Here is a 23,875-nt window from a genome sequence, read left to right on the forward strand (position 1 = left end):
AGAGTCTGTTTGCAGAACCATTATGCTGTCTACCCCTGCCCCTCTGGCATAACTTTCTAGTCTTTACTTTCTTGAGAGAAGGAGAGACAGGGAGACCAAGGAGACACACCATCCACGGGGCTCCCCCTCATGTGGTTCCTGTGCTTCCTTCCCCATGTGATGCCAGGGCTAGAACCCAGGGCCACATCCGTGCTGTGGCTGTGCTCTACCAGGTGAGCTAGCTCTGAACTGCGCTTTCTTTTTCTTTCTTTCTTCCTTTCTTTCTAAGATAGTCAGGAAGAGAGGGAGAAAGAGGGGGAGGGGCAGAAGGGAAGAGAGAGACCACAGTACCAAAGTTCCGTCTGACGTGGTGGCGCCCAGGCCCGAACTTGGGTCCTGCACCTGGCAAAGCCATGCATTGCCCAGGTGAGCTTGCTGGCTGGCCCAACCCTGCTGTGTCTACCTAACAGGACAGAGAGGAGAGGAGCACTGCCCTGCCATCAGGGTGGCAGGCCCGGAACCTGGGCTTCAACCTGTGCTCGGCCTCCCGGCTGCCCCCACAAACATCCCCTTCTGAATTTGCCTCCAGAGCCCAGAGAATGGCTTTGAGTAGCCAGGAGGTGGCGGGGGGGTGGGGGTGGGAGGGGTGGGGGGGGGAGCGGGGAGAGGCTGTGGACTCAGAAGCACAAGGCCCCGAGTTCCAAACACCCTTGACCTGGTTAGCTCTGTCTTCCTGTCTCTCAATGAAAAATAATAACAACAATGGGGCCGGGTGGTGGCGCACCTGGTTGAGCACACGTTACAATGCCCAAGGACCCTGGTTCAAGGCCCCAGTCCCCACCTGCAGAGGGAAAGCTTCACGAGTGGTGAAGCAGGACTGCAGGTGTCTATCTCTCTTTCCCCTCTCCATTTCTGACTATCTTTATCCAATAAATAAATAAATAAAGATAATAAAATAGTAATAATAACAACCACAGCAGTAATAGTAATAGTCAACTTGGCCTTGACTCCCTGCCCGGCAAGCCACCTGACGCTGGGTTCAAGCCTGTCTCCCCCTCTGTAAGACACAATCACGGGGCCCAGGGAGCAGGCAGACTCAGCCCCGGACTCCTGAGCATGAGGCCCCGAGTCCCACCACGGGCACCACGTGTGCCAGTGTAATGGCCTGTTTCTCCCTCTGTGAATCCCTAGTAGCCCTCGTGATTGGCCTCAGGGGGGAGCCAGGCAGGAGGGAGCCCCCACCTTCATGCGGCTGTAGGCGGCGGGGACAGGTGTGACGCGGTGCTGGCGGTGGGCGCCCAGCAGGCCACAGAGGCCGCAGATGAGCTCGCGGTCGTCCTCGCAGAAGAGGCTGAGCGGGTCGCGGTGCTGCACGCATGCCTTGGGCTCCGGGGCTGGGGGGCATCTCAGGGCGTCGATCACCCGCGCCAAGGACACGTTGGGCGGGGAGCCGCTGCCGGCCACCTCCTGGCGGCACACGGGGCAGCGCAGCTCAGCGCCCAGGTGGCGGGACAGCGCCAGCAGGCAGGTCCCGCAGTAGGAGTGGCCGCACGGCAGCATCCGGGGTTCCGTGAAAACCTCTAGGCACACGGGGCAGCGCAGCCGTTCCTCCAGCTCAGGAAGGCTCAGCTGCCAGGCCATGGTCCTGCAACAGGGTGTGGGGGGGGGCTCCGGGAGTCGGGGTGCCTGCCTGGCCCCATCTTCACCACAGAAAACTCGGGCTGGGTGCACTGCACCTGGTTGAGCGCAAACATCACCACACAGGAGGTGATGTTTCAAGCCCCCAATCCCCAACTGTAGTGACGAGGCTTCACAAGTTTTGGAGCAGTGCTGTAAGCCTCTCTCTCTCCCTCTCTACCAAATACAGAAAGGAGAAATGGCTGGTGGCACATGGTTGAGAACATGTTATAATCCATAAGGACCAGGGTTCAAGCTCCCAGTTCCCACTGCAGGGGGGATGCTTCATGCATAGTGAAGCCGGGCTGCAGGTGTCTATCATCCCCCTGCCCTCAAAATTTCTCTGTCTCTAGCCAATAAATAAGATATAAAAACTTTTTTAGAAAGTAAAGGCTATTTCCAACTATGACACCATCTTCCCAGACAATAACTCAGGTCACCGCATGTTAGAGAGATGTCAGGCTCAGGAAAAAACTAGTAGGGTCATGGACCTCTTGGAATAGACCTAAAATAGACCTACTAGCTTTTTCCAAACCGGAGACCCCAAATCTTCATCTGCAATATTCTTGTCTTTAGGTTCATGGTTAGTCAACAATCTGTTCTGCCTTATATCTTAACTCTTTTTCAGCCGCCAGGTTCCAGATGCTGTCATGATGCCAACCTGCCTTCCCTGGGCAGATGACCACACCAATGTGTCCTAGAGCCCCTGCTTCCCCAGAGCCCTGCCCCACTAGGGAAAGAGAGAGACAGGCTGGGAGTATGGGTTGACCTGTCAACACCCATGTTCAGTGGGGAAGCAATTACAGAAGCCAGACCTTCCACCTTCTGCACCCCATAATGATCCTGGGTTCATACTCCCAGAGGGATAAAGAATAGGAAAGCTATCAGGGGAGGGGAGGGGATACAGAGCTCTGGTGGTGCGAATGGTGTGGAATTTTACACCTCTTATCCTATGGTCTTGTCAATACTTCCATTTTATAAATTAAAGAAAAAAAGAATATACTAAAAAACACAGAAAGAAAAGGGGGAAAAATTGGGTTTTGGGGGCTGGGTGGTAGAGCACCTAGTTGAAATAACATTATAGTGCACAAGCATCCAGGTTCAAGCCCCTGGTCCCCATTTGCAGGGGGAAAGCTTCACAAGTGGTAAAGCAGGGCTACAGGTGTCTGTCTCCCTCTGTAGCCCCCTTCCTCCCAATTTCTGGCTATCTCTATCCAATAAACAAAGATAATTTTTAAAAAATTCTAAGGTTTTTTGTTTGTTTGTTTGTTTTTGCCTCCAAGATTATTACTGGCACTCAGTGCCGGCACTACAAATCCACTGCTCCTGGAGTGATTTTTTTTTTTTTTTGCCATTTTTTATTGGATAGGAGAAAAATCGAGATAGAGGAGGGGAAGACAGAGAAGGGAAAAGAAAGATAGACACCTGCAGACCTGCTTCATTACTTGTGAAGCTACCTCCCTGCAGGTGGGGAGCAGGGGGCTCAAACCAGGATCTTTGCAAGAGTCCTTGCACTTCGCACTACATGCATTTAACCTGGTGTGTCACCACCTGGCCCCTGAAAAAAAGTTTTAGGCTACCAGGAATGGTGGTGTCGTGCAGGCACTAAGCCCCCACAATAACCCCCCGGGGGAACAAACTAAAATAGTACATTTAAGCAGAATGAGGATGGAGGTCACGTAGAAAGATGAGTTTCTAGACGACTTCCTGAGTCTGATTTAAAGGCAAGGCTGGAAAGGACATCTGTGGGTGGTCTGGAGAGGCACTGGTCCAGACCAGGGCAGGGAAAGCAGGCTGAGTGAGTGAGCCCCTTGGGCCTCCAGAACAGTCCTCAGACTGGCCAGTGAGTGAGGTGAGAGTCTGAAAGGAGGCCGGGTGGTGGTACACCAGGTAGAGTGCGTGCATTCCCTTGTCTGAGGACCCCGGTTCGAGCCCCCAGTCCCCACCCTCAGGGGGAATAGCTTCACGAGCGGTGGGCCGGTGCTGGAAGTCTCTCTCTCTCCCCTCTCTCTGTCTCTCACTGTAAGAAAATAAATGCTACCGGGAGCAGTGGAGTCATGCAGGCATGAAGTTCCAGTGTTAAGTGATGTAAAAAAAAAAGTCTGGATGTAACCGAGCAAGCAAGCACATCCAGTGAGGCCCAGAATTCTGCATTTAAGTTAGGGACCCCCCCCAAAAGAACCCCACCCCCGCCCTGTGCTTTGAAAGAAGGATTTTGTCTTAGTCTAAGGGTGGCAGTCTCTGAGAGCTGGATCCAGTCTCCCACCCCTTCCTCTGTCCCCCTGGTACCTGAATGCTCAGCCTGGGGGCCTCTGAGCCGCTCAGGGCCTGGATCGCCCAGCCTCTCCTTCTGGGGGCAGCACAGCCAGCTCAGAGACCCTATCCTCTCCCTGGGCTGCTACGCCCCGCCCTGCCCCACCCCGCCCCGCAGCACCTCGTCCCCAAGGTCAGCCAGCGTCAGGTGCAAAGGGGACACGTCATGGGACTGATAAGGGCGCTCAGGTGCTCAGCTGGGGGTGGAGTGCTCGGACCCCGGACTAGAGCTACTCGGCTCTGACTATACTTGCTGACTCTCTTGGTCTCTTTAGAGTTTTGAAGTCACTTTACAGCTCTTGTTCCGAATTTCTTTACTTTTCTTTTTTTAACCAGAGCATGACTCAGCTCTAGTTTATGGTGGGGGTGGGGGGAGAGAACCTGGGACTTCAGAGCCTCAGGCATGAGAGCCTCTTTTGCAGAACCATTATGTTATTGACCCCCTCTCCCCACCCCCCACAATTGTTCCAGATTGCTAATTGGAGTGGACTTTTACAAAATGAACTTCTTACCCAGACACTAACATGCATACTTTTATTTTTTGCCCTCAGGGTTATGGTTGGGGCTGATTGAGAGAGGAGGGGAAGACAGATGGGGATGGGGGGGGGGAGGCACCTGCAGACCTGCTTCACCACTTGTGAAGCGACTCCTCTGCAGGTAGGGAGCCGGGGGCTCAAACCAGGATCCCCGAGTGGATACTTGCACTTTGCACCATGTGCGCTTAACCTGGTGTGCCACCACCTGGCCCCCTGCATCCTTTTTTTTTTTTTTTTAAGACTTACTTTTGAGAGAGAGAGAGGGAGAGAAAGAGAGATAGCACACTGCTCAGTGCTGGCTGGTGGTGGTGCTGGGGACTGAACCTGGGCCCTCAGGCATTAAAGTCTGTTGTGTTATGCTAGCACACTCACCGGCCACTGCACCTTTCTTTCATTCTGCTTAGTTAAATTATTATTATTATTATTTGCTGCTGGGGCCTCATGTCTGCATGACTCCATTGTTCCCAATGGACCCCCCCCCACCACCCTTTTAAAAAATTTCCAGTGGAGAGAGGGACAGGAATTTCCACAGCACCACTCTTAATTCGGACAGAGACAGATGCCACAGCATGGAGCTTCCTCTGTTACCACAGCACCTTGCATGTGGCACCGGGGTTTGGACCTAGGCTGTGCACCTGGCAGAGCAGGCGCCCTCCCGACCTGGAGTGTGCTCTGTCCGGCTCCACCAGGGAGGTCGTTTTTCTGTTCTTTGCTTTTGTTGATTTTTAAATATTTACTTAACAGTAGCGAGAGCAGCAGAGCGTCACCCAGGCACCTGTGACTCTGGGCCTCCGACTCAGGACCTCGTGCCCAAGTCCAGGGCTGTGCCACCGAACCCCCACCCTGGCGGCTGCTGGGAGGTCACCCCGTGTCTGAGAAGGGAAGAGGGCGATTGAGCTTCAGGATATAAGGAAGCCAGCTCCCGCTCCCCCCACCAAAAAACTATGGGGTCAGACCAAGCCAGCATGTGTGAAGACTGGATGCAAGGCAGGGGAGCCCCAAATGCAGGAGGGGGTGTAAGCGATGGGGTGTTGTCTTGGACCCTCAGGCACAAGGTCCTCAGTTTGATCCCCAGAATCACACGTCCCAAAGTGAGGCTCTGGCTCTCTCTCAAATAAATTATTCCTTTTTAGGGAGTCGGCGGTAGCGCAGCGGGTTAAGCACATGTGGCACAAAGCACAAGGACCAGCGTAAGGATCCCGGTTCAAGCCCCCGGCTCCCCACCTGCAGGGGAGTTGCTTCACAGACGGTGAAGCAGGTCTGCAGGTGTCTGTCTTTCTCTCCCTCTCTCTGTCTTCCCCTCCTCTCTCCATTTCTCTCTGTCCTATCTAACAACAATGACATCAATAACAACAACAGTAACTACAACAATAAAATAAGGACAACAAAAGGGAATAAATAAATATAAAAATAGTAAATAATAATAATAAATATCTTAACTTCAACACATTGTTGGTCAGATTAATTTTGTTCTGGGTCAAAATCAAGACAGTAGTCAAGCTTTGTGTGAAATACCGCTTGGTGTCTCACAGCTTAACTGGGAATTATTTTAGCCCTTTATGCGATCGTTCATCTCATTTAAAAACCTGTCAAATGGAGCACGGTTGGAGGAACAGCTCCAGACAGACTGCTGGACTTTCACACCTGACATTCTGAGTTCAATTCCCGGCAGTCCCTGTGTGGAACTGGTGCTGTGGCTTGTCCTTCTTTCCTGTCTGTCTACGTGAAACTCGGGTACATAGTAAATAAAATAGGTCGGGCCAGCTGGTGGCACACGTTACCATCCGACAGGATGGCTCCATCTGCAGGGGAAAGCTTTGTGTTGAAGCAGGGCTGCAGGCCTGTCTCTGTCTCTCTCCTGATGCTCCCCAGCCCTCCCCTCTGGATGTCTGGCTGTGTTTATCCGATAAATAAAGGTAACAAAAAAGTAAAAATAAACATTTAAAAAAATCTAACTTGAATCTTAAAAATTTCAACAAGTAGCTTTATATGAAGAATACAACCATTAAATGAAAAATAATTTAAAAAAATCACAGGGGCCAGGTGGTTGACCACACAGCTGTAACCCAACACCTGCACCGGATTCATGCCCCAGCTCCCCGCCTGCAAGGGGGAAGTCCCACAACAGCGAAGCAGGGCTGCAGGTGTCTCTGTCTCTCCTCCTCTTCTCTCAGTTTCTCACTCTATAAAGTTAAATATTTTTTAAGATCATGTTGAATAGTAAAGCCCCGGGCCCCAAGACAGCTCTGAGGCCATCGGTGCACGGCTCCCCCTTCCTCCGACAGTTGCCAGCTCTCGGCAGGGCATATGAGCCCGGCTTTGGCGCTGTGGCCTGTGTCTCTGAGTTTGTGGAGGACAGGGAGGAAACCTGGAACAGCTAATTGTCCCTCTGTCCCGCCAAACAGGACGATTCCCTGTATGAGAGGCAACTACTCTTTCCCAGTTTCGGAAGGTTCTCTAGGGAGACCCAGGGGTGTGCGGGTGCAGTGGGCCCCCAGGCTCGGTCCCACCCACCTTCCCGCAGGTGCCCCACCTGCCCACATGGCCAGATGTCCCTTTACCAGTGTGCAGCCTCATGGACGTGACCGCTCCAGTCCCAATACCTGCGGCCCGGCGCCAGGTGCGGTGGCACAGCCCTGATCCACACTCCTGCAGGCAGGAGCCCCTCCAGGTGCCCGTCCTGCTTCCTGTTGCGTGCCCCTCACCTGCACACCCTGCTTCCTGTCCCGTGCCCATCACTTGCACACCCTGCTTCCTGTCCCGTGCCCATCACCTGCACATCCTGCTTCCTGTCCCGTGCCCATCACCTGCACATCTTGCTTCCTGTCCCGTGCTCATCACCTGCACACCCTGCTTCCTGTCCCGTGCCCATCACCTGCACATCCTGCTTCCTGTCCCGTGCTCATCACCTGCACACCCTGCTTCCTGTCCCGTGCCCATCACCTGCACATCCTGCTTCCTGTCCCGTGCTCATCACCTGCACACCCTGCTTCCTGTCCCGTGCCCATCACCTGCACACCCTGCTTCCTGTCCCGTGCTCATCACCTGCACATCCAGCTTCCTGTCGCGTGCCCATCACCTGCACACCTTGTTTCCTGTCACGTGCACACCCTCCTTTCCCTCACGTGTCCATCACCCGTTTTCCCCCTTCACGTGTCTATCACCTGCCCGCCCTATTTCCTGTCAAGTGCCCATAACCTGCCCATCCTACTTCCTCTCATGTGCCCAACCCGCTTCCCCAACACGTACTCACCCTGCTGCAGCTCGTGCCCAACACATGCTCGCCCTGCTTCCTGTTACGTGCCTATCACGTGCCCACCTACGTCCTGTCATGTGCCCACCCTGCTTCCGGTCACATGCCCGCCCCTAGCGTCACAGGCCCCGCCCTAGACGTGCCGTGCGCCCTCGCCTTCGCCCTAGTCGTCATCTTCCCGGTACAGCCGTTGCTTCGCAGCCATGACCTCGACCTCCACCTCCACTTCCACCTTGCGACCGGGACCCCAAGTGTCCCTGTGGGGAGAAGACGGAAAGGTACAGCCGGGCGCAGTCGGGGAACCTGGTGCGGGCGGGCGGGATGCGGGATGTGGGATGCGGGCAGCCCCTCCCCTCGCCCCCGCAGTCCCCGTACCAGAGGCTGAGCCAGAGGATGCTGGACGTGACGGGGGACCGCGGGGTGCTCAAGGACGTGATCCGCGAGGGCGCCGGCGAGCTGGTGGCCCCCGACGCCTCGGTGCTGGGTGCGCCCCCGGGACTCGGCCCTTTCCTGCGGGCAGGGGAGGGAGCTCGGCGGGGTCCCTGGCTTCGGTCCCCGACACCCCGTCGGGCAGAGGTCGCAGCGACGTCGCTCCAGGGCCCGGATCGGCATCCTCCTGGGAGCCGTCTGCAGAGTCTGCAGAGTCGAGTCGTGGCCGGGGCGGACAGACGGACAGGGGCCCCGAGGGGGCGTGTCCGGGCCTCACGCGCTGCCCCCTCCCCCCCAGTGAGGTACTCGGGCTACCTGGAGCACATGGACAAGCCCTTCGACTCCAACTCCTACCGGAAGACGCCCAGGCTGATGAAGCTCGGGGAGGGTGCGCACCCCACCATCCGCACGACCCCACAAGTCCCGGGAGTGTGGGCCGGGAAGGCTTCCCGGCGGAGGGGGCCTTTGCAGCGCGTCCAGTCGCGGTGGGAGTGGGGGCAGGGGCGGGGGCGGAGAGGGCGCGTGTGCGAGGGGCACCCCGCTTGCTTCCCGCCGCCTCCCGCAGACATCACGCTGTGGGGCATGGAGCTGGGGCTGCTGAGCATGCGCAGAGGGGAGCTGGCGCGCTTCCTCTTGAGTCCGCGCTACGCCTACGGGGCGCTGGGCTGCCCCCCGCTCATCCCCCCCGAGGCCACCGTCCTCTTCGAGATCGAGCTGCTCGACTTCCTGGACTCTGCCGAGTCCGATGAGTTCTGCGCCCTCTCGGCCGTGAGTTTCTGGGGGGCGGGGGACCCCGCTGTTGTGGGCTTGCGGGGGGGGGGGGGGGGCGGGGGGCTTCAGCTCCGCGTCCCCGGCCTCGCTGCCCCGGCTTCCCGGCACCCCCGCGGCGTCGGGGCTGAGAGGCTGAGGGCGCAGGCCGCGCACCCCGTCGTCTCGGTCCCCAGGAGCAGCAGGACCAGTTCCCGCTCGACAAGGTCCTCAAGGTGGCGACCACCGAGCGCGAGTTTGGCAACTACCTCTTCCGCCAGAAGCGCTTCTACGACGCCAAGGCGCGCTACAAGCGGGTGAGCTGCAAGGTGGCCTGGGTCACACATGCACACGCACACGCACACGTCCATGAAGAGACTTGGGGGGCGGTGGCCCAGCGGGTTAAGCGCACATAGTGCAAACAAAGCGCAGGGATCCTGGTTCGAGCCCCCACCGCGGTGAAGCAGGTCTGCAGGTCTTTTGCTTTTTTTTCTGTTTTTTTTTGTTTCTTAGGGGTATTGCAGGGGCTTGGTGTTTTGCATCACAAATCTGCTGCTCCTGTGGACATTTTTCCTCTCTTTCTTTCTTTTTTTGGATAGGACAGAGAAGTTGAGAGAGGAGGGGAAGATAGAGACCTGCAGACCTGCTTCACTGCTTGTGAAGCGACCCCCTGCAGGTGGGGAGCTGGGGGCTCGAACCAGGATCCTTACTCCAGTCCTTGCACTTCGTGCCACATGTGCTTAACCTGCTGCGCTATCAACTGACGCCCCCCCCCCCAGGTGTCTTATTTGTCTCTCATCCTCTCTGTCTTTCTCTCAATTTCTCTCTGTCTAGCCAATTTTTTTTTAAAAAAAGAAGAAAAACCTGGCCACTAGGAACAGTGGATTCATAATGCAGGCACGAGTCCCCAGCGACAACCCTGGAGGCAAAAAAAAAAGATTTTGTGGGGGGGTTCTGGAGTTCAGTGGTTCTGAAAAGACTGTCCTGCCTGAGGCTCTCAGGCCCCAGGTTCAATCCCCAGCACCACCATCAGCCAGAGCTGAGCAGGGCTCTGGTTTGAAAACTCAGCTTTTTCAGGGTGCTTACCCAGTGCGGGGCTCCTGGAGCCCCTCTGCTGGCCCACAAGGGAGATGCTGGCTGTTCCCTTCCTGCTCCTCCCCCAGCCTGGGCTCCCTCCCTGCCATGTCAGTGACACATGTAACTGTGGCAGTTACCCAAGTCCTGTGGGTTTTCCCGGGGCCTCTGCAGCAGAGTAAGCTGGGAGCAGCTTGGGGGGGGGGGATCACTTGGGGACAGTCCAGGAGGCAGGGGGCCAGAGTGGCTCCCAGGAAGACACTGAGACAGATTCAGGCTTCCTGAGGGGCGGTGGCCATGTGCTGGAACCCCGGAGACCGTGCCACTGTCAGGAAGCCTCAAGAAGCCCCTTTGGTTTCTGGAAGTCCTCGGGCAGGTCCACAGGGCTCCCCCCTTCCTCCCAGAGCTGGGGACCCTTACTGATTGTGCTTAAGGGAGGGAGAGAGTGCATGTGAGCAGGGAGCAGCAGGGGTCACTCTCCATCAGAGGCTGATGCTGGGGGGGGCCGCCCCCCCCACCATCCCCACCCTGTTGTTTGAGTGAAACATGTCAAAACGTGTTAACAATCTTAGCGGCTTCTGGGGCAGGTGGGGGGCAACCTCTGGCACATCGCCTTCAATCATCCTGTGGGGGGTGTGTCCTGGTTGGGGTGTCAGTGAGCCAGGAATGGGGGTGGGGGGTTCACAGGGCAGAGGCCCAAGGGCTTGGGGACGAGCATCACGAGCGCAGGGCACCCCACACTAGTGCTGCAACAGAGCCGTTCTGTCTCTCCTCCGTCTTGTCTCTGTCTCGCTGTCTCTCGGGCTGTCTGAAAGCGAGCAGGATGGACGGGGGCTGAGGGGAGGGAGGCCTGGCTCCAATCCCAGTGCCCCTTCTTTCCCTCCCTCCCTGTCCACAGGCCTTGCAGCTGCTGCACCGCAGGTCTGGGCCCCCAGAAGAGCGCCCCCTGGTGGAGGAGGCCCGGTTGCTCGTCCTGCTCAATCTGTCCCTCACCTACCTGAAACTGGAACGCCCAACCGCTGCCCTGCGCTGTGGGGAGCAGGCCCTGCGCATCGATCAGCGGAGCGCCAAGGCCCTGTTTCGTTGTGGGCAGGTGAGGGGTGCGGGGCGACTGCTGCGGGTGGGCTGACCGAGCGGGGGACTGGGCGGCGGGTCAGAGTGCCCTCTGCCCTCTGCCAGGCCTGCCTATTCATGGCCGAGTACGAGAAGGCCCGGGACTTCTTGGTTCGAGCCCAGAGGGAGCAGCCATGCAACCATGACATCAACAATGAGCTGCGCAAGCTGGCATGGTGAGCGCGGCAGGGACCCTCCCACCCCCTCACCCCACCAGCACCCCCAAGGGGGCCAGTGAGGTTTGTCAGATGCTCCCGCTGGGTCCCCCACTGCAGACAGGGTCCTCAAGGATTCAGGATGGTTGGGTCCTGCCCTGAGGGTGGCCTTCCAGCCCCCCCCAGCTGTCAGCTCTGCCTGGGCTGCAGTGAGCCTTGGTGGTCCTCCCTGCTGAAGAAATGCACTGGTTCACTGGCTCTTTGACGCTGGATGCCAGGCATTGTGTAGAAAATAATCACCCAGCCGGTCGGGCGATAGTGCAGCAGGTTAAGCCCACATGGCGAGAAGGATTCTGGTTCGAGCCCCAGCTCACCACCTGTCTGGGGATCGCTTCACGGGTGGTAAAGCAGGTCTGCAGGTCTTACTCTCCCCCTCTCTGTCTTCCACTTCTTTCTCCATTTCTCTCTATCCTATCCAACAACGACAGCAATAACAACAAAGATAAAACAAGGGCAACAAAAGGAGGGAAATATGGCCTCTGGGAGCAGTGTATTTGTGATGCAGGCACTGAGCTCCACCAATAACCCTGGAGGCACAAAGACAAAAAAAAAAATACCCAGTTCAAGCCCTCCAGTGTCCACCTGCACATAGAAAGCTTCACGAGTGGTGGAGCAGGTCTGCCAGTGTCTCTGTCTCTCTGTCTCTCTATCCTCCCTCCCCTCTCGATTTCTCTCTGTCTCTGTCCAGTAAAAATAAGAGTTTTACTTATGAGAAAGATAGGAGGGAGAGATAAAGAAGCAGACATCACCCTTGTACATGTTCTACTGGGGATTGAACATGGGACCTCATACTTGAAAGTCCAGTGCTTTATCCACTGCGCTCCCTCCTGAACCACTCTCTCCCTCCCTATCATGTCCTCTTGATTTCTGGATGTCTCTAGCCAATAAATCAATAAAGCTAATTAAATTTTTTTAAAAAAATACCCAGACACCAGAATCACCCAAAGCAGTCACCTCCTGGACCCCCTGGGTCATTTGTTGTTGTTTTCTAAGATTTTATGAATGAGAAAGATCGGAGGAGAAAGAACCAGACATCACTCTGGTACATATGCTTCCAGGGACTGAACTCAGGACCTCATGCTTGAGAGTACAGTGCTTTATCCACCTTTATCCACCACGCCACCTCCCAGACCACAGGGGTCATCTGTTTCTAGTTGCTCTTGTGTCATTGAGATTTCTTGCTCCTGTTAATGTTGAACGTGGAATCCAGGTTACTAGCAAATTCCTTTGATGTTAAAACTTCTTTTTTTTTTAATTGCAGTCCTCATGAACTATTTTCTCTCTTTTTTTTTTAAAGTTTTTATTTATTTATTAATGAGGAAGATAGGAGGAGAGAGAGAAGGAACCAGGTATCACTCTGGTACATGTGCCGGGGATTGAACTCAGGACCTCATGCTTGATAGTCCAGTGCTTTATCCACTGAGCCACCTCCCAGACCACTGATGTTAAAACTTTTGAGGCGCATATACCTTTTAACATTTAGATCCAGTTGCTCTGTCTCAGCTGTTCTAGGGCCCATGAGTCCCCCTTTGATACTGTACTTGTTATGAGTATGTGTAAGCCAGGAGGGAGGGAGAGACCAGAGCGCGGCTCCACTCTGGCACCCAGGGGCACTAGGGATTGAACCAGCGACCTCAATCATGCAAGCTGAGCTACCTTTCCGGTCTCTTAAAAGCGTTTTCAGTTGCTGGGAGCTGAGAACACTGCTCAGTCAGGTGCAGGGCCAGGGCTTCACACACATAGAGCAAGTGCTGTGGTGCCAGCCACCTCCCCAGCCACGCTCCCTGCCTCTTGGCGTCATCCTGTTAGCTTGGCCTTAGAAGGTGGACACTCTGGCCTTCCCTGCCAAGACGCCCCAATATCAGGCAGAGACCGCTGGAGAGGGACACAGCCACTCGGCCTGATAGCCTGAGCAGCAGAGGCCCAGCCCCCAGGGGAGCCTCCAGATCAGAGGCTGTGCCCCTGGGGGCTTCCTGAGCAGCTCTTCAGCTCTGGGGAGCCCAGTCACCCCGCTCCCCTCCAGCACAGTCGTGTGCAGGCCTGCAGGGAGAGCTCCTGCCACCAGATGTCACCTCCTGCAAGCTGACTTTCTCTGGTGACCATTTCCCTCTGCAGTTACTACCAGGACTACGCGGAGAGAGAGAGAGAGATGTGTTACCGAATGTTTGCTTCCCACAATGAGGATCCTGTCAATGGCGACAACTGAAGGTGACCAAGGGCCCTGGCCTGAGGTTTCAGGCACTGTGAGTGTGAGGGAGGCCCTGCGGGACCTGGGCCTTCACGGGGAGGCCAGCGGGAGACCAGTGGAAGCGACTGGCTGGAGCTGGTGACCCCCAGCAGGGGCCAGATGCTGGGCCTCTCACAGAGGTGACAGGAAGGCCGGCTGCAGCGAGTTGAAATAAGCAGGTTTGGGAAACTACCTTGGTTTTTAAACTTGATTTTTTTAGTTATTTTTATTAATTTTATTAGATAAAGTCAGCCACAAATTGAGAGGGTAGGGGAGACAGAGAGAGAGACCTGCAGCACTGCCTCACCACTGGTGAAGCTTTTCCCCTGCAGTGGGGACCAGGGGCTCAAGTCTGGGCCCTTGAGCACTGTGACGTGCGCTCAACCAGGTGCGCCACCACCCGGCCCCTAATTTTTTTTTTAAGTTCACATAGTACGTGAACTTCCATCACAGGGGCCTGGAGCATGGAGCTGGTTTAGGTTCAAGTCCCCCTGAGGGTGGCTTCTCTGGTCTCTTAGCTGGCTTTCCCCACTGTCTCCCCCACCCCTGCACCGGACTCCTGAGCGGGGGAGGCACTGTGTATGCCTAGCTGTGCTGGGCAGGAATGTGGTAAGGGGACAGGTAAGGGGACATCGGGGCCATCACCGCCGGGGCAGAGGTTTCTCTCGAGCATTCAGGGAGACCGGCCGAGTCCCCTTGGGTACCCACTCAGCCAGGCTGGTGACGCTGCCCGAGGGGGAAGTTGAGGCTGAAGCGGCTGTGAAGGCTGGCACCATTGTTCTCCCTGCTGCTCCTGACGTCTCGCCCAGAGGCTGTGGAAAGGCCAGTCGGGACCCTAATGGCCGGGGGTCTCTCAGGGACGATAGGCTCCTCTCGAAGGGGGCTCTGGGCACTTCCACCGTGGTCTGTGTGTCTCCCCACCACCCCACCTGACTCTCCCTCCACCTTCTCAGTCTCTGCGTGCTCCCCCTGGAGCCCTGCTCAGTTCTGGCTGCTGGTGGGGCTGCGGATTGAACCGGAACCTGGGGTCTGAAGTGTGCAGAGCGACACATCTCCATTGCTATCTGTCGGCCGGTTTTTCCTCTGTTCCCCTCGCCTGCTTTGCCCTCGCCTGGCTGTGTGTGCGTGGTCTTCCGTGTTTTCTTTCCCTCCACAGCCTGATCCTGACAGGCTAGGCCTTCCTTTTTTAATTTTTTTTTCTTTTTTTCTCTCCCTTAATTTATTGGATAGAGACTACCAAAAATCAAGAGGGAAGGGGGGCAATAGGTAGGGAGAGAGACAGACACCTGCAGCCCTGCTTCACCACTCGCAGAGCTGCCCCCCTGCAGGTGGGGACCAGCGGCTTGAACCCAAGTCCTTGCACATTGTAAGATGTGCTCAACCAGGTGTGCCACCACCCGGCCCCAGGCTGGGCCTTTTGAGGTGCTTCTAGAGCTGCTGCCGGGTTCCCAGCAGCCTAGGCAATGCGCTCCTGGAACAGACTGAGCTCAGAGAACCCGGCAGGTGCTGAGTGGACCAGGCGTCAAGATAGTCAAGATGCTGAGAGGGAGAGACCAGGTGGAGAGCAGAGCGCCCCCAGCCCCCAGCCCCCATCTGCAAGCGGGGAGCTTTCTGAGTGGTGGAGCAGTGTTGCATGTTTCTGTCTCTGAAAAAAAAAAAAAGAGAAAAAGAAAGGGCAAGTCTTTTGACTGCCAGGAGCAGGCCCCGAGCTCCCGCAACACCTCTGGTGGTGAAGGAAGTAAAACATGAGCAGAAGCAGCCTCTCTGACTCCACACCTTCAGCCAGGAGTCCTCATCCGGATACCTGTTTCCACAGCCCTTTCTCTGCTGCAGCTTCTGAGGCAGGAGTGGGCCTGGTGTAGCGAGTGGGATCCCCTGGGTGGCACCCTTTCCTAGCACCACAGAATAGGATGGGGGGGGGGGGCAGTGGCAGGGCAAGGCCGCTGTACCCCTACAACAGGAGTGGTGGAAAGGACCAGGGCCTGCCTCTGCCCTGGTCCTTTCCATGGTGAGCATGGTGGGCATTGTGGCACCGTCCTTCGGTCAGATGGCACCCCGTCCTGCTGCCAGGGTGTTTTCAGTAGTGTGTGGCTGTGGTGGGCAGGGTGAATCTACCCCAAGGCCTGATGCCACACGGCAGAGCCTGGGAGGATGTATGCCGAGCCGGGCGTCTCCAGGCTGTGCTCCACCTCGGCGCTGCTGTGCCCACCCCTGGCATCTTCCCGCTGCCCCCGGGCTGCCCTCCACAGCCCAGCTTGCTGAGGCGTGGGCTTGCTTTCTCTGACTTGTCGTCTAGCTCTGAGTTGTCTTGATGATGCTCTTTAACTGCCCAGGTGCTTTTAGTCTTATCACTTATTCTGGCCCAAACCCTGCCATGCAGCCAACACCGTGTTCTCCTGTCCCAGGGGTGATGGGGCCAGGAATCCATGCCCGGCAGCCTGACCCGGAGCGAGCCCCAAGGAAAGCGAGTCCTGCAGAGAGTTGCCTCAGCACAAGCCAACTCGAAACTCTTCCGGGTTCCTGTCACACACTGAAGGCTGTGTACATCTCGTGTCTGTCTCTCTCGTGCGAGCGAGCTCACGCACGGCATTTCCTGGCCCTGCCCAGTGCGGCCTCGGCCTGTTGGCTCCTACTCCCCAGCCCGGCTGTCTGCCCACCCTCGGCTTCAGCGCCGCTGGAGACCCTCCACTATGGCACCGTCATGGGGTTTCTGATTTCCCGAGTTGCCTGAAGCCCCGCGGCCCTGAGCGCACCGATCTCATCTGCTTTCTGAGCTCAGTGTGACTAGTATTAGCTACAAGTCTTCCAGTGCGGTTTTTTTTTTTTTTTTTTTTTTTGCCTCCAGGGTTATTGCCGGGCTTAGGGCCTGCACCATGAATCCACTGCTCCTGGAGACCATTTTTTTCCCCTTTTGTTGCCATTGTTATCTTATCACTGTTGTGGTTATTATTATTGTTGTTGCTGTCGTTGGACAGGACAGAGAAATAAGAGATATGGGGAAGACGGGGAGAGAAAGACAGACACCTGCAGACCTGCTTCACTGCCTGTGAAGCGACTCCCCTGCAGGTGGGGAGCCGGGGGCTCGAACTGGGATCCTTATGCCGGTCCTTGCACTTCGCGCCATGTGTGCTTGCTCAACCCGCTGCGCTACAGCCTGACTCCTGCTTCCCCCCCCTTAAGGTTTTATCTTCTCTGAAATTTCCCCTTCCTTCCTTCACTTCGTTTCTTTTCTTTATTGCTACTGCAGCTTTGTGCCTGCTTGACACGTGCTCAATGATTTCCCGTTTTCTTCGGGATCCCGCTCTCTCCCCCCATGTGCTCACAACTCCCAGCCCTGCCCCCTCGGCCCCCCACTACTGCTGGATTGATGTGCGGCCTGATGCGCAGCCTGAAATGTTTCTCTTCCTGCTGGTCTGCTCTGACCTTTCTCTTCCCACGCTGGAGCCTGGTTGCCTCCCCACACTTCACAGAGCAGAGGCAGGGGAGGGCACTGCAGAGAGAAAAGGGACTTAACTGAGCTCCGCACTCCTGGGCACCGCTTCCCACATCTTCAGGCTATACAGGCGGGAATACGGGCAGGCGGGGCTCTGCGCTTGCCATCCTGACTGTGGGTGGCGCTTTTTCTTTTCTTTCTTTTTAATATTTTCATTATTTATTAATGAAAGGGATAAGGAGAGAGAGAGAGAGAAAACTCTGGTACGTGTGCTGCCAGAGGTCAAACTCATGCTCAAGAGTCCAACACTTTATCCTCTGTGCCACCTCCAAGAGCACAATGGAGCTTTTTCTAAAACGTGGAAACCGCTGTCATCTCCCCTGTCACTGGTAAAGCTGCCCACTTACAATTGACATTGAGTATCTGGTTATCTGTCGGCATCTATGTAGTCTTGCAAGGTCTGCTTACTAGAGAGAGGGAGGGAGGGAGGGCCAAGGATGACTCCAGCACATGCAGTGCTGGGAATCAAACTAGGGACCTCGGGCTTGCCAACCGCTCTTAATAGTCCCCATCCAGATGACTGCTATGTCCCGAGCCCCGCTCTTCTCCGGGGCCCCTTTTCCCATTGCTGACTGGTGAGAGCTCCTTTCTGAGCCGGGGGTATGCACCAGCTGGCGTGTGTCCAGTTTCTGCTGTGGTTGGCATGTGCCCGTGCTCAGGAATTCCAGAGGTTAGACTCTTCCCCTGAGGGGGTCCATCCCCATGTGACTGGAGAGTCTGGAATGGATCAGATTCTTCCGTCCCTTTCGTTAGAGGCAGAGTAGGAGATAGACTACTGCTGTACTGCTTCCTCCCCATAGGTGGGGGGACCAGGAGCTTGAATCAGGGTCCTGGCACGTGACAGTGTGTGAGCTATACCAGATGCGTCATGACCCGGCCTCAGCCGTGGAACGTGAACCCTCTCTTGGGTGTTTAGAACTTCCTCTGTTCGCAGGAGGAGCTGGAGAGCCGGCTGTGCTGTGCCGTTGGGCCAGGCTCAGGAACCAGCATTTTAACGGACCTCAGATGTTTTCTGGGAGCAGTTCCCAGGAGGCCCAGGCGGAAATCAAGGCCAGGCCCTCGGGGGTTCAGGGAGGCAGCCGGGTTCAAAGCGTCCGCAGGCTTGGTGCCGGCACTGAGGATACAGGTGTCCCGGGGCGTTGTGGGGGGGGGGGATCCCTTGTCCTAAAATAGCTGTCCTGTGTCCGGCAGTCAGCTGCCAGCAAAGGCCTCGGCGGCGCAGAGCTTACCTCACAGCTTGTGACCAAGGGGATCTAGATGGGAAATCTGTTTGATCCTGCCTTTCCCAAGGGCACTGGGCAAACTCGAGGTCGGCTACCGAGTAGATGTTTCATGGCTCCACTTGGACTTGTCTGACCCTGGAACAGATAGTGTGTTTAGACAAGACAATGTCTTAAATTTGTTGGAAGTTCTGTCTTCCTTTGCCCGGTCTCAGCTTACCTGCACTGCCTAGAACAGGACAGAGCTGTGTTTTCCCAGGGGCTGCCATGACCAGGTGGTCTCTGCAGTCAGCCACACTGAGGTCCTCTGGCTGTCTGCACTGTCTCAACACTGAGCTCCCTGGGCTCTGTCCCCTCCCAGGAAAGTGCCCCCAACCTCTCTGCACATCCTCTAAGGCAGTCAGCTTCCTACTTGTGACCCCAGACGGTGGGGGGTTGTCCTTTGTAGCGGTGGCATCATGGGGATTCCTGCACGCAACCAGACCTCAGTTTCCAACATGGGCTTCAGGGGCCCTTAGGGGCTCAGCCTTGACTCTGGCCGTTGAGGGGGAGGTGTCTTTGGGATCGCCATGTCCTTTGTTCAGCAGATGATGGCGTGGTCTGTTAATTCCATGCGGTCACTCTAGGTACACAAGTACCACTCTGCAGGGTAGACAATGGTGCAGGCACGTTGGAAGGCAGAATTGTATGCTGAGGCACCTTGATGCGGTGTTCCAACCACCCTCAGTGCCAGCCGGCAGAGCAGAGGTGAACTGGGCTGAGCCCAAGTTCCCAGAACTCAGGAGGGTTTTCATATTCCTTAGCCAGAGAAGTGACTGGCTGTCAGCAAGCCAGAGGGTGCATGCGTGTTCACAGGATGAGGAGGGGATGGTTAGCCATTGTCCCAGCCTGAACAGAAGCTGCCACAAGAGCCAGGCACAGAAATCTTTGCTCTCTTGCTCTTTTTTGGCATCCTAATGGGTCTAGGAGTTTTATCGATGTGTTTATTTTGACAGTTGAATGTGAAGACCGTGAGTGTGAAATCACTCAGTGTTGCTGCCTACCAGCCCTGTGTCAAACAGCTAGAGGTGCCACCTGCATTCCTTGGCTAGTGGTCCCATCCTCCATCTCTGTGTGTGTCGGTCTGTGTGTGTTTACAGAGTGGCAGACAGACTACAGCTTCCTCCAGTGCCAGGAGTGGAGCAGGCGCTAACCTGGGTCCAGGTGTCCGAACAGCACACCGTCCAAGTGGGCATTAGGCCAGCCCCTTCCTCCATCTTCCAAGATGGCGGCTGAGCATCTGCACACTGCCCCCCCCAGCACCCCACCAGTCTCTCCAAGCTCCTCCCCTCTGTCATCTTGTGACCTTCTCTTTTTTCTCTAGTCCTCTTGCCTGCCTCTGAGTGTAATCAGGCCCATCCAGACAATCCCGGGCAACCTCCCACTTGAAGGGTCTTCCTGTTTTTTTCGTTCTTATTGCTGATTTAATATTGATACACAAAATGCTCACCACCAGAGTTCTGTCCCCATTCCCTCCATTGGAAACCAGTAGTTCAAGGTCATAGGTAGGGCTGGCTATTTCTGTTATTATCTGTCTATATTCATATATATTTTCCCATTGTTTTCTACGGTCCTACCTTCTAAGTCACCATACTTTTTGTCCTTCCTCCCTCCCCCCTTCTCTCTCTAGGGTCCTCATAGAATTAGAGTTCGGAGCCCTCTGGTCACCTTCCCCTAACATTTACCCCTCTGGGAGTGTGGACCAAAGATCTTTATGGGGAGCAGAAGGTGGGAGGTCTGGCTTCTGTAATTGCTTCTCCAATGGACATGGGTGTTATCAGGTCGATCCCTGCCCCCAGCTTGCTGCTACTTTTTAAAAAAAATTTTAAATATTTATTTGTTTTCCCTTTTGTTGCCCTTGTTTTATTGTTGTAGTTACTGATGTCGTCATTGTTGGATAGGACAGAGAGAAATGGAGAGAGGAGGGGAAGACGGGGAGAGAAAGATAGACACCTGCAGACCTGCTTCACCACCTGTGAAGAGACACCCCCCCCCCCTGCAGGTGGGGAGCCAGGGGCTCAAACCGGGATCCTTACTCCGGTCCTTGCACTTGGCACCACGTGCGCTTAACCTGCTACGCTACTGCCCGACTTGCCCCCAGCCTGTTTCTATCTTCCCCTAGTGGGTTGGGGAAAGAGCACTGATACAATGCCACGTGTGATAGTCCCAGGTTCCAAGGACTCAGGCGTGGACTTCGTCAGTAGCCATTGTTGGTTCGTCATGCCCTGTTGGGCTTCAGCAGCCAGGTGTCTTCCTGCATAAAGAGGACTCCCCACCCTCCGCTCCATCCCTGCCCCCATGTCAGATCGTCATAGCAGTGACAGTTGGCATCAGAGGAGGTGTGGAGGGATGAGAGTCCTGTCCTGGACAAGCCTCAGCCGGTGTCTCCAGGTGGGCACAGTTCCCGAGACCCTGTTAGTGGCTGCAGTGTGTGCACGCTCTCGTGTTGGGAGAGGGGTTCAAAAGCTTTAATCAGTTTTATCAAAGGGCTGTGTGGCCCCAGAGGTCACGGCCCTCTGTCCCCAGGGTCCTCACAGGCCAGCAGAGCTGTGGCGGGGCTGGGGGGAGCCCCCACCGTGGGAACCCCGCCCTGGTTGCACAGCCCTTTGTCTGGGAGTCTGGCCCAGACCCCCGGGCTCCAGGCTGACATCCCTTGTCCGTCCTCTCAGTTACATTTCCACACTGTCTTTGACTCCCGCCCTTTGTGCTATGCGATGGGGACACCACTGCCTGGGCCCGCCAGGCTCACGGGAACGCAGCTCAGCCCTGCCAGCCAGCCGGCAGGCCTCTTTTGTCCTGCGGGGCCTTTGGGCTCCTCTCTCTCTCTCTCTCTCTCTCTCTCTCTCCCTCTCCCTCTCCCCCCACCCTGCAGCCGGGCCGTGTGACAGCTTTTCTCCCTGAGTGCATCTGTGTGCAGCTTTGAAAAGGAAACTGGAGCCCTTCTCTTGACACTTAGACCTGCTCCCTGATGCCACAGGGCTGCTGCTGTCACCTCAGTCAGTGCACAGGTCCCTGGGGGGTGACGAGAGGGGGGAGACACTGTCTAGATCTTTTTTTTTTTCATCATCGAGACCTCACCACTCCAGGCTGAATTTTTAGACAGAGACAGACACACAGCAGCGAGTTTCCCCCAATGTGAGCGCCACCTGGGTCATGCCCCTGACAGGACAGCACACTGGCTCAGTGGCCCATGTTACTGCGTCTCGCTCGCTCCCTCCTCCCTTCCCACTGGGGTTCTGCCCTTCCCTCCCCTGCAGCCTCTTTGGGGGCTTTTAATTCCTCAGAAGTCTGCCAGCTTAGAGCCTGAGAGGGCAAAGCAGTAGGGCAGAGCCCCCTCCCAGGCACACCTCTGCTAACGGCTGTATGGACAGACACCTTTCACCCTGGACCGTCTAACACTGTGGCGGTGGTTCATACATCAGTGTCACCGCACTCGAAACTGACTAGAAAGATGACTCGAGTCATGATCTGTCCTGACAGCCTGCACAGTGCAGACGGGCTGAGGGATGGGCAGGGGTGCAGGGGCCTGAGCCCTTGGTGTGCGTGCGTCACAACGTGAGGTCACAGTGTCCACGTCGCTTTTTCCCCGCCCGGACCCAGCTCCTGTGTGCTGCCCGCCTCCCTCCCGGGCACCTGTGTCCACAGTCCATCCCTCCCTCCTGAACCCCCCAGAGCAGCTAGTGGTTTGTCATCTCTTTTTTTGGCCCCAGTGGCAGGCAGGGTCTCTTGGGCTAAGCACACACCCTGCTGCTGAACGGCGGCCCCCTTCATCCGCCTCTTGATCCACCGGCCAGGACTAGAGGGTGGGTCTCCAGGCCAGCCTGCTGCTGTTACCACCCGCTCTGTGATCTGGAACTGAGGCTTAGCCAGCAGCGCGCTGCTTAAGACGGACAGATAGCCAGCATGAGGAGGCCTTGGCCCGCCCTCAGAGTCTGTTGGTCTGCAGGGGCGGGGGAGAGGGCCCACGTCTACACACACACGCGCACACACACACACATATACCCCTCAGCAGCTGCTCACAGCACCCCACACCCCCCTCACTCCTGGGCGGGGGAGCAGCAGAGCGGCAGCTGCATGAGGGGCCTGTCGTGTGGAAGGAGCCAGGACGGCACGTGGTGTCAGGGGTGCAAGTCCCGAGTTCTCCCAAGCCACGCACCCCTCACACCAAGTGCAGGCAGGGGCCCGATGGGCTGGGTGTCTGCTGAGCTGTGCTGGGCTCTGGGTCCGTACCCCACATTTTATTGGTTCTGAGGAGAGAGCTGGCAGCTCTGCTCTGGGACGTGCGGGGCCGCACTCTCCCTTCTCCCTTCTCAGTGCTTACTCAGGTGGAGCCAGGTAGATAGCATAATGGTTATGTAGAGACTTTCATGCCTGAGGCTCCAGAGTCCCAGGTGCAGTCCCCTGTACCACCATAAGCCGGAGCTGAGCAGTACACTGGGGGAAAAAGTGTTCTTCCTTGTGCCTATAGCCGAGAAACAGTTGAACCTGCGTTAAAAAATCTGGGGGCCTCATCTGAAAAAGGGATGCAGGGCCTATGAGAATAGGAACCTGAGCTGCATGGTCCGGGGCCCTTCTGTGATGGCCTCTTGCTCCTGACCTGAAGCCAACACGGGACCCAGCCAGGTGGCTGTCTGGCCACAGCAGGTGCCCAGGCCACTCGGCTGGCTTGGGCCTCATACTGTGGTCGCTCAGGGAGGAGACCAGTCCTGCTGCATGTCCTCACTGCTGTGCTTGATCCCCAGGTCCTTGATGTCCCCACAGCGAGAGCGAGGAGGCCGCTGGAGCAGACGGCGCTGTGACCTGTGTGTGTGGCCTGGGGTCCAAGTCCCGGCCTGGCTCGGGGTGGGGGTATCTGGGCCCGTTCCAAAGTGGGAGCATAGCTACTGACAAGTCTGAAAATGCTAGTTATTAGAAGCTGCTATCTGGATTTGCTTCTTTTTCTCTCTTTCAAATTCTTTCACAGCGTTACTTTTTTGGCTTTTCTCCCAGCCGGCAACCCCCTGGCGGCTGAGGTCCCTGGGGATGGGCACATAGAGGGCTCTGTTTGGGAGAGAATTAGGTTACAGATGTTTTTGTTCTAAATAAATAAAACACTTCCTTGTCCTTGGAAGATCCACTGTAAACTGTGTGGGTTCAGCCCCGCCGGTCGGCCAGCCTAGGGGGGGGGGTGTGCAGCAGCCCTGCTCTCTGCCCAGTGAGGGCTTGGCCCAGGGGTGGGGGAAGTCCTTGAGCCGAGCCCCCACCTGAGGGGGCCACTCGCTCACCTCATCACTGTGCTCAGTGCCCCCACCCGCCCGGCCTTCTGCCCTCACACAGCAGCTGCGTCTTCCCACCAGCATGTGAGCGGCTGCTGGCCTTTCCTGCGGCACCCCCACTGCCTGGGGGGCCTTTGATCACACCCGCCCATCCTCCTGTCCCTTCCTGACCCTACCCCCTCTCCACCAGCCCGCCCTCCCTCTCCCCTGCACTGTCCCTGTTCCCTCCTTCCCAGGGGTGCCCAGCTCCATGGTCTCAGCCAGAGCATCTGTCTTGTCTGTCTGGGACTTGGCTTTGGTTGTAT

The 23,875-nt window shown here is 56.4% G+C and overlaps 2 protein-coding genes across 6 annotated transcripts in view; one reads left to right on the forward strand and one right to left on the reverse strand.

Annotated features, from left to right (window-relative positions):
- Nucleotides 1–1,620, reverse strand: part of TRIM50 (tripartite motif containing 50) — a 9,090-nt gene extending 7,470 nt beyond the window's left edge. Inside the window, exon 1 of the mRNA XM_016185947.2 lies at nucleotides 1,222–1,620. Within this exon, the coding sequence (XP_016041433.2) occupies nucleotides 1,222–1,620 (399 nt within the window). The remainder of the gene's footprint in view (nucleotides 1–1,221) is intronic.
- A 6,231-nt stretch (nucleotides 1,621–7,851) lies between these two features.
- Nucleotides 7,852–23,425, forward strand: FKBP6 (FKBP prolyl isomerase family member 6 (inactive)). 5 transcript variants are annotated; one of them, XM_060172303.1, is made up of 9 exons: nucleotides 7,857–8,036; nucleotides 8,125–8,242; nucleotides 8,486–8,575; nucleotides 8,753–8,955; nucleotides 9,132–9,251; nucleotides 10,907–11,101; nucleotides 11,188–11,297; nucleotides 13,452–13,579; nucleotides 23,058–23,190. In XM_060172303.1, the coding sequence occupies exons 1-8, from the start codon at nucleotides 7,962–7,964 to the stop codon at nucleotides 13,540–13,542; spliced, it is 1,002 nt and encodes a 333-aa protein (XP_060028286.1). In that variant the 5' UTR covers nucleotides 7,857–7,961; the 3' UTR covers nucleotides 13,543–13,579; nucleotides 23,058–23,190. The 5 variants fall into 5 exon arrangements, with proteins under 5 accessions (XP_060028287.1, XP_060028284.1, XP_060028286.1 ...); XM_060172302.1 differs by having other exon boundaries at nucleotides 7,859–8,036; nucleotides 13,452–13,544; nucleotides 23,058–23,195; XM_060172301.1 differs by lacking the exon at nucleotides 13,452–13,579 and having other exon boundaries at nucleotides 7,856–8,036; nucleotides 23,058–23,425.
- The last annotated feature ends 450 nt before the right edge of the window (nucleotides 23,426–23,875 follow it).

Source organism: Erinaceus europaeus, chromosome 15, assembly GCF_950295315.1.
Source record: "Erinaceus europaeus chromosome 15, mEriEur2.1, whole genome shotgun sequence".
In the NCBI taxonomy this organism is placed as follows: Eukaryota; Metazoa; Chordata; class Mammalia; order Eulipotyphla; family Erinaceidae; genus Erinaceus; species Erinaceus europaeus.

Excerpts from the sequence above, each read along its gene's own strand:
- FKBP6 (XM_060172301.1), top strand. The coding sequence starts at position 7,962 with ATGACCTCGACCTCCACCTCCACTTCCACCTTGCGACCGGGACCCCAA. Across the intron at positions 9,252-10,906 it reads CCAAGGCGCGCTACAAGCGG|GCCTTGCAGCTGCTGCACCG; the intron begins GTGAGCTGCAAG and ends CCCTGTCCACAG. Across the intron at positions 11,102-11,187 it reads CCCTGTTTCGTTGTGGGCAG|GCCTGCCTATTCATGGCCGA; the intron begins GTGAGGGGTGCG and ends GCCCTCTGCCAG.